We start from the raw sequence: 10,031 nt of genomic DNA, 5'->3' as shown, positions 1-10,031 counted from the left end.
AATTGCATACATTTGGGCTATTGGTTTAATTTTGTCGGTTACAAAACAAATACAAATCACGACAAATAAAGTCTATATTCTGGGTTCGCGTGTTCGGTTTTGGTTCCTAATAAAGTTCAATCTAAGCAGACTCTCATGCATTTGCGAATTCAAAAGTGTGACGATTGATTGATTGTCGATCATTAGAAATTTTGGTTGCCTTGTTCCACATCAATGGCTCGAACAACCCCATGGGGCTGATCCTTGTAGTTTTGTTCTATTCACTTCAACAGGAATTTGCAATACAAGAATCGTTTGAAAACATCTTTTCGGCAAAAACCGGACAAAACAACTTTGAATGCAAAAACCGGACAAAATCATAACCGGTTCTTCCCAAACCAAAGTTTTTACAAACTGCCGCTGTGGGAACCATGCTTTGTCCACAGCGAAAGTCGGTAAAAACTTTGAATGCAAAAATCGGATAAATACATTTGTTTGGGAAGAACTGGTTAAGTTTTTGTCCGGTTTTTGCATTCAAAGTTATTTTGTCCAGTTCTTCCAGAAAATATGCTTTCAAACGATTCTTGCATTGCAAATTCCATGTCCGGTTTTTGCTCTCAATGTTTTTATCCGATTTTTGCACTAAAAAAATACTTAAACGGGTTTTTCAAACTAAGTTGCACTTATCCGATTTTTGCTCTCAACCGTTCATATGACATGTGCATGATATAAGGAAGGCATCATTACACCGCGTGGATTAAAACAGGTTTTTTTTTGGTACTAAATGTAATTCACCCTATATTTCACATAAAGAAAAACTTGTTCATCTTACAGTATATACAACATTCAAAATAAACATAAATTATACATCTACAATATCATCGATTAAAACCATAAGTTATTCGTTTCTATTTCTCAAATTGTCTAGCTAAGTTACATTCATTCGTGAGGACTGCTGAAGTACCTCCGAGCTTCGAACATCTTTCACAGCGTTTTTTCTCCAATCAAAACGGGTTAGTAAGAGTTTCGTTTTCAATCGTGCTAGATTCTCTAATTGCAATTTTCACAAGAAAATCATTTCGAATCACCGTGCTCTAAAAATCTAATACCATGACTGCCGGATGCGCAACTGCCTCCTTCTCCTCCTCAGTCGATATCCAACGGATTGTTGTGCGCTATACCGTTGCTGGCGCAGATGTTCTTGGAAATTTGTGACATCTTGCCGTAGTTTTTGACGAACGAATCGGTGTTGATCTTACGGATGTTCACACGGACACGATCGGCCGCCTCGTGACACCAGCTTTGCGCCATCAGCAGCTCGTGATCGGCCGACGGTAGACTCTTGTTGGCCGCCCGAGTTGCTCGCGAAAGCACCGTTGCCATCGCGTAAATATCAATGGCGGCATCGGCCAATCGGTTCAGCAGGTATTGCTCCTCTACAATTCCTTTGCCGTATTTAATCAGCAAAGATTCTACCGCTTTACCGAAAATATCAATGCTCTGTGAAATAAGTCGAAAATGTTAGATCGAATAAGTTGGCTAACTTCAATATTTACCTCAGAGCACTGCTTGGAAGCTTCCTTCAGTTGATCGGGGACAAATGGTGTCAGATCCGAACCGCCATAACCAATGCTACGAATGGCCCGTCGGGATCCTTCCTTGAAAATTAAACCCAGATTGGCGGCGGGATTTTTAAACGCTTTCTGCAGCTCCTTCAAGTGAGAACCTGCATACTGAATACCGGTCAGAGCAACGAAAAGCCTCAAAATGTCATTGGTTCCCTCGAAAATTCTGAAGATTCTCAAATCACGCATAACCCGCTCCAGACCGGTATCTTTCATAAAGCCCATTCCGCCAAGGATTTGAATGGCTTCGTCGCAAACGTACCACGCCGATTCGGAAGCGAATACTTTGGAAATGGCTGCCTCCAGATGGTAATCAACCGATCCGGAATCCATATTACCCGACACCATGTAGGCCATCGATTGCGTTGCATAGTGATGCATTGCCATGCGAGCCAACTTTTCCTGAATTCCTCCGAACGTTTCCAGTTTACGTCCAAACTGAACACGATTCGTTGCGTGTTCGGTGGCCTTCTGAATACAGGCTCGCATTGTTCCGGAAAGAGTGGCACCCATTCCAAACCGACCATTGTTCAGGATATTCATGGCCACCTTGAATCCGTCACCTTCCTTTCCCAGCACATTTTCGATGGGAATTTTACAATCTTCGAAGTAAACCTCCGCCGTGTTGGAGCACTTGATACCCATTTTGTTCTCCGGTGGACCATTGCTGACACCGCCGAATCCTCGCTCCACAATGAAAGCAGTTACCTTGTCCTTCTTTTGGCCCGTTTTCGGATCTTCGATTTCCGTTTGCGCAAACACGGTCATAATGTCGGCAATTCCACCGTTCGAAATCCAAATCTTAGACCCGTTCAGTATGTAATGTTTACCGTCTTTGGTTTTCACAGCCCGGCAACGGATAGAACCCGCATCCGAGCCGGAACTAGGTTCGGTCAGGGCAAAAGCGGCATACTTCTTCCCGGTTGATACCAAAGGTAAGTATTTTTCCTTCTGTTCCTTCGTTCCGTACAGGAGGATTCCCTGCAGATAAGCGATAGAGGACGTTTGAATGATTTGAAAACAAATACAGGATGAAAGTTTTCAGATTTGTTATCAGCTCACCAATTGAGCACGTGATGCGAAACTAGTTCAGTTCCTGCATGCTCACCTTAAAACCGATACTCTGATGAGCACCGATGAAAATACCCAAACCCAAGTCCTGTCCGCCAATGATGTCGCACATGCGCGAATACTGCGTGTTGTTAAGTCCCAATCCACCGTATTCCGGGGGTACCTGCAGCGAAAACGCTCCCAGTTCCCATAGTGCTTCGGAGGTTTTCTCGTCGATGTGAGCATTTGTGTCATTCTTGACGGGATCGTTAACTTCCTGAAATTGGTACGAGTTGCAGTTTGTTGATGGTCATCTTAGCAGCAGCTTACCTCAAAGAATTTTGTCACTGGGTCAACAAACGCCGCAATGTATTCCTTTTGATCGGCATCCAACACTTCCGGGTAGGGAAAGACCTGGGCTGGCTGAACTTCACCGAGGAAAATGTTTGTCAAAAACGACATGTTCGGTTTCTTGTCGTTGGTGGCCGGTTGACTCTCGGCGCGCTTGGCCTGCGGTGCTGCCGAAAGACATCTGCGGAAATATTTTATTTAGTGTATGTATCGATTATTCGATGAATCAACTGTTTTTCTTGGATTCTTTCGAATACATATTTCTGACTCGAACAAATCAGCTTTTACCAAAAACATAATTTGGTTTTTACAATAGAATTGTTCAATAAGGCATTAAGTGATTTTCATGGCATTCATTTAGACATGAGATAGCAGATAACAACATATTCGGAACACTAAGATAAGAAAGCTGCTATAACTGATAACAATAATCAGAGCAAAGTATTGGTCATTATAGTGGGAAGACAATTGTAATTTTTATGAAGATTTAATCTTAAATGAAAACCACCTTTAGCGAGATGGACCGTAAGCGGTTTCAGCTGTCAAAAAGACATAGCAAAGAAAAAAAAAAGAAAACCACCTTTGACCAGGCAGATTATGCATCGAACAAAAACAAAGATAATTCTGCATATCTATCCTACCTACAACAGCTGTGCGAGAATAGAACAAAACCAACTCATTTCAATGTCGCAGCAGCCGCAACGTCAATCAAAGTGTGCTAGACATGAACACGAATGTCGTCATCATCCGTCTCAGTAGTCAGTGCGACGCAACTAGAGATGTCGTAATATCGATCGATTAATCGAATAATCGAGTAAAGGCACAGTTAATCGAATGAAATTTAATCGATTGAATTCTTTCAGATAATCGCAGTAATCGATTAATTTCCTACGATTATTGGTTCGATTAGTATTGTTAATTTCAGCTTAGCATAGAATGCGACGGAATCGTCGCAGAATTGCGAAATAATGAGCGTCAGAATAACAGATACCAAGTCGCAGATTTTATGTGAATTTGATGAATTTTCTTTTCTAGCGAACTATGCAGTTTTGCAGACTTTTTAGAGGTTTTCGAAGTTTTTTCAGACAGTCATCTAATCTAGATCGATTAGAAAAAAATCGTCTGGTTAAACAAGGGCAATTACAGATTCAACATGCAATTTTCTTTTACGACAAGAATTATTTATTTGTTCATTTTAAGCCTCAATGAGTATATGTATCTGTCAAAGATGACTTTAATTTTAAAGGAGATAATATACAATTTTTCATAGTAGTATATTTTTTTAGTTAAAATCGAAAGTGTTTCAAGTAAAGCAGTAGGTGAACACAAAGATTTCGATTAATACCAATTTAAAAATTATGTTTGTGACTTGAGGTCTCGAAGAGGATGAATTGATGCGAATGACAGGTTCGCTTCCTTTGCGGCATTCTGTCTCTTTTTGGCGCATCGCAGTCTTTGCTAACCGCCAGTGAAAATTACAATACAATAAAATGAAAGAAATGACTCCAGTTTCAATTATGTTCATTATAATCTTCTCAATTGTGTTCCTCAAATTTCGTTTCGTTTCATTTTGTCAATGAGTTGAGAGGTTTTAATGGATGCCATGTGCACAGATTTTCAATGTACACAGTTATCAAAAACTGCACAAAATTCTGTTGATTTTTTTTATTCTAATAGATAATCTCTGGTTCATCAAAAATATTAACACTGCTTTTTAATCAAAAATATTGACATTTCTTTTTTTATATTACTAATCGCACAATATTTTTAATAAAATTAAACCAAAATTGTTTTGAATCTTTTACCTATAAATCGTCTGGATAAAAATTTTAAACCTGAGATAATTAAAGTTTCCTGAATTGACATTCTGAAAGCTTTAGTTTCATGCTCTCACATTCACCTTTTCGAAGGATATGATTTGTCACATAAACCTTTGCGTTACTCAAAACTATGATTTAAACAGTATTTTACTATTCAAGGGATGAGAATAGTAAATTTGGTTTACTACATAGGATATCATTCGCAACAAACAAACAAATGTATATTGTTTCGGGTGATTTTTTTGTTTTTCTTAGTTCGTTCTTGTTTGAAAGAGCCATACAGGGTCCGGCACTCGAAGTGTAACCAATTAAAAAGGCCATAAATTCAGTTTGGAAAATTACATTTACTTAATTCAAAGTACAAAATGTGTAAAAATATTACAAAATTCAGAATCAATTCACTTTTGATCGATATGACCACCTTTTGCCTTACCTATGGCCTTGAGACGGTCAAAAAACGAATCGCAAGCAGCCCGAATGTGACTTGCAGGTATTTTGGCCCACTCGCGGACAATAACTTTTTTCAGCGCCTCGAGACTGGTGTATCTTTTAGTTCGGACTTTGCTCTCCAAAATGGCCCAAAGAGAATAATCCATTGGATTCGCATCTGGTGAATTCGAGAGCCATTGTGTGGACGTGATGAAGTTCGGAACGTTGTTTTTCAGCCATTCTTGGTTCACTCGAGCTTTGTGAGACGGCGCCGAGTCCTGCTGAAACGTCCATGATCTGCCACCGAAATGTTTGTCTGCCCACGGCTTCAAAGCAACCTCCAGAATACTTTCCCGATAATATGTCGCATTTACCTTGACGCCAGGCTCGATGAAAACGATTGGAGAGCGCCCATCTGCGATTACAGCGGCCCAAACCATTATCTGTTGCGGGTGCTGCCTCCTGGTGGCCAATCGATGACTCAAATTCTCGTATGAACGATCGGTCAAGTAAACCCTATCGTTTTGAGAGTTTACGAATTGCTCAATTGGAAAAATTTTCTCGTCAGAAAATACAATGTTCAGAAATTGACCGCTTTCGGCTAAACGAAGCAACTCCTTCGCTCTCTCAAGTTTAACTTTTTTTTCGCGTTCACTCTTGGCAAAATGCTTTCTTGCGCTTGTAAACAATGCCACTCCGAACTGTCATTTAGCAAATTTCTAGAGAGCTGATGCCCGTGCGTCAGCTGCGCGAGCGGTCTGAAGATGGTTACACTTCGAGTGCCGGACCCTGTATTTTGATTAAAAGCTATTTTATACTTATTTACTAGTTTACATTACTAGTTTTTGAGTTTATATACCTCAAATTGATTTATTGATTTCTAGTAATCTTAGTGTACGAGGACCGAGAGCTTAATTAAGTAATTTAAACTTCATTCAGAAAAAAAACAGTATAATGAAAACGATGAAACGGTTAGTTGCTCATCAAACATCAAATCAATAGATTCAAACTCGGATGTTATTACTTCAATCGAGGACATGGTTGCTCCAAATAAATTGTGCTTATTACAAAAATATGTCGTGTTTGTTTTAAAGTCACTAAGCACCCTGCCACTTACTTGAAGATCTGTTATGTACTGGCTGAGTGTATATCATAACAGTAATTGAAGAAGAAAAGTTCTCCCTTTCGTTTGGTCGTTAAAAATATGCTCTATTTTGAATAGTTCGCCTGTATTTCTTCAAAGAAAATTTTGCCATGTGACTTATTGGTGTTTATAAAAACGAGACCAATATTTGATTCAAATTAGAATATCTATTCATTCTAATTACTAGGCATTTGTTTAATTTTTGTGCGTGAAATAAGTAAGTTGTTTCGAAAACAATCTGGCACCACTTGAAACAACAAATCGACTTAAACAAAATTGACAATCGAACGTAGAACTGATTTCACCTGACGCGCCATCTAAGTTTCATTATTTGAACCTCTCTTAAGATTGATTTTTTCTTATATAATTTCAAATATTTTGTAAAATTCTAGGACCTGTTATAAGAACTGATTATTTTAAAATGCAAGAAAATTTATTTTCTTTCGTTTCGTGTAATCATTTTTGTTTTTATAAGATGATATGTTGATCAATATCGAGATCCGGAATTAGTTCTTAGTAAAAAACTATTCCTCATCATAATATCGCATATTCGCTTAGGTTTGCGCATCTGTGCGGTCTTTCAAGTAATATTTTATAATGTACGCGACGAATAAAATCATTCCAAGTTATCAACATAACCTTTTCTCGCATGCTAAGATCAGATCTGAAAATATGAATGGTTTAAAACAGAATCTTGGGTGCTGCTACAATAACATAGGTAGAAATTGATTTTTCTCACACTAAAATTAACTTTTCGCTGGAAAAAAATGACGTTGTATGTAAGTTATAAAGGATTTTACAAGTGAAAATTTGTTTTCCCTTGTATTTTGACAGCTAATATTGCAATCATCATCCTCGCACACGTACGCATCTAGCAGTGAAACACAACGTTAGATCGCCCATCAAATTTAGTCATGCTTAATCGCAAGCTAATCGATTAATCGAGTAATTCTGCACGATTAATCAAGCAAATCGATTACTTTGAAAAGTTGTATTCGATTATTTACTAATCGAGTATTTCAAAAAACGCGACATCCCTAGACGCAACACTCACAAAGAAAAAAAAAATAAACGTTGTTTACGTAAATTGAGGCTCGTCGATTGAAAGCAAGTTCAAAGTCCAAAGTCTTTTCCCTGTGCATTTTGAGTCGACTCATCGTTCCTGTTCCTCATCGTTATCACTAGTTATCGGGTTTTTTCCGACTTTGAATTGTACACAAAGCTGTTCCTTTTGTTTCGCAATTATGGAGTTCTACTAACCTTCGGAGCTCGATAGCTTTCACCTTCTGGCTATTTCTGATCACAATTTGTCCCAGCCGAAACATTTCCGCTTCTGGTAATATACTGGTTCTATTCGCAGCAGATAATATTAAGTCCCACCACACTATTAACAGTTTTGATGAACACTCAGAGCTCGAGCTCTTTTTTCCACGTTAAAGAAAATAATATGAGAAATTAAATGATTCCGAGAACAGCACACCCCGCCTGATATACGTATCCACTTTCCGAGCTCGTTGACAGCAATGAAGGATTCAGTTGATGATGGCAATCGCAGATTGTATTCCGCCATGATGTAAAGTAGGAAAGGTGAACACATTCGTGTATTTTCAAGTGAATTGCTTTCTCTCATAATATATATTACAACAAGAATAATCTCGACTATTAGGTTTTTTACCGTCACTGCTAACCTCAATCGGATGAACACATTTGACAGTCCAGCAGTACTGTTTGTAAACAGAAATTTCTTTTGTTTGTTTATTGATAGATTGGATCAGACCATTTACGGTCCGTATCGCCTAAATTAAGTTTTAAAACATTTGTTCACGATTGAATACGGTTCGTTTTTGATATTTATTAAATAAAAGTGACTAGTTGCAAAGTGTAAAGATGATTGTTTTAGATGTGCTCTTCGATTTTTGTATAGGCTTGTTTGTAAACAGTACCGCTGAACCGACGACACGACCTGCCACTCGACTATCAAAACTGTATCGCAAATCTAACTACCCCTCAGTAACTGGTAATGTCAAAACGAAATCGCTTGAAAAAATGTTGGAACTGGCAACACAAGTTGGAAAATTATTGATTTTGAAAAACAGTTACCAGTATCCTTGGTAACTAAATATGGAATGTAAACAAAAACAAGAGATTCTAATGTCGTTTTCGCTTGATGCCAAACCTAACCCAGTTTCCACCCTAACTGCTGTCAAACCGTTGGTTTGAAGCCGGTTTCGAACCTAGTTTCTACATTGTTGAACTGAATATCGAGTCAGTTTCGAACCTGGTTTTTATATCAGGTTTGTTCAAACCCCCGTTGCTAAGTGCGAACCAAACACAGTTTTGTGAAAAGTGTTTGTTTGATGAAACTACCCTGGGTCAGTTTTAGTTTTCTCAATTGAAAACGACACAACTTAAAACGAAACCACTGAATGTAGTTGGCAGTATTGAATAAACTTTTTACTGTAGATTTCGATTTAACCGATATAATCAACTGCGCAGCCGGGTGAATGTAGTATATAAATTTGAGTATATAAAGGTTAAATGTGATTATTAAATTCTACTCAATAAACGGAGCGATCTTATTTTCCGTTCGGATGATACAGTTAACTTCAGACTCATGTTGTTCGTATATGCCAACTGTTTATTTTTTAATATGCCAACTGTTTTATTTAATAATGCACATAAGCAAGAGTGTATGATTTGTTCTCAGATTTTCCAGTTTCTCACCCTTTAGAAGTGTTTAATGGATCACTAAATTAATTCCGGCAGAAATGAGGTGAACAAATCCGTTTGATATGAGGTTCAGTGATCGCACAAAAGATTCCATTGAATTAATCTGAAATTAACTAAATTATGTATATCTAAACTATTTATCTACCATCTCTTTTAAATTTACATATAACTGTTCGTAGGAAACGAATAGAAAGATACTATATCTCCCTTCTCAAAAGCATTTCCGAAGGCGGCGAAAGAATGTTAACTGCAATAGAAAAATAATATTTAATAATAAAATTCAAGCACTCACCTGCACTCAGCTTTATCATAATTTGCGTTGATGATTATCCACATTATTTAATAGCTCTCCAGAATTCACTAAATAAGAGGAAAAGACACAAAAATTCAAAACGGTGGAATTATTCCACAACTATTTCAAACTGTTTGTTTATTTATTCTGGTGCTCCTTGGTAACTAGAGCATAGCAACTTGAACAGTGTTGCTCGAATAGTTAGTTTTTGTCATTTTCAAGGGGTCGCTATATTTATGGTAACTGGTGGTAAATCACTCACGAACACTTTTTATTCCGATTTTTCTTCGGAGTATCTGGTCGTGTCGTCGGCTGAACTGTCAAGGATGAATACTTATTCATTTGTGTCGTCACGATAAAAAACCTAATTTAAAATAACAAAACGATTGACATATTGTCGCAAAACTGAAATGTAGAGACGCTGCTTGTTTAGAGATGATACTTTCAGCGAGAGCTGTCAAATCGGTAGGAAAATTTTTAATTACTCCACCTTTTCAACGATTTCTTATAAAAACGGGCAAATTCATTTGAAAAATCATAGTAGAAGTTGAAAAAAAAAGTTTTTACTCTGAGGTGGTAATGTTGATCTTAGTTCATTGTGCGAAATCTAT

General features: G+C 37.7%; 1 protein-coding gene across 2 annotated transcripts; it reads right to left on the bottom strand.

Moving 5' to 3' along the window:
• Positions 1-752: 752 nt before the first annotated feature.
• On the bottom strand, positions 753-7,936 carry LOC131430313 (very long-chain specific acyl-CoA dehydrogenase, mitochondrial-like). Of its 2 annotated transcripts, none has more exons than XM_058595186.1 (5): positions 7,659-7,936; positions 2,985-3,186; positions 2,713-2,931; positions 1,536-2,585; positions 753-1,479 (listed from the first exon to the last, which is right to left on the bottom strand). In XM_058595186.1, the coding sequence occupies exons 1-5, from the start codon at positions 7,721-7,723 to the stop codon at positions 1,126-1,128; spliced, it is 1,890 nt and encodes a 629-aa protein (XP_058451169.1). In that variant the 5' UTR covers positions 7,724-7,936; the 3' UTR covers positions 753-1,125. The 2 variants fall into 2 exon arrangements, with proteins under 2 accessions (XP_058451169.1, XP_058451170.1); XM_058595187.1 differs by lacking the exon at positions 7,659-7,936 and adding an exon at positions 3,647-3,769.
• Positions 7,937-10,031: the final 2,095 nt, after the last annotated feature.

Source organism: Malaya genurostris, chromosome 2, assembly GCF_030247185.1.
Source record: "Malaya genurostris strain Urasoe2022 chromosome 2, Malgen_1.1, whole genome shotgun sequence".
NCBI lineage: Eukaryota > Metazoa > Arthropoda > Insecta > Diptera > Culicidae > Malaya > Malaya genurostris.
Note: the sequence above shows the minus strand (reverse complement) of the source record. Positions and strands in the feature narration are given on the sequence as shown.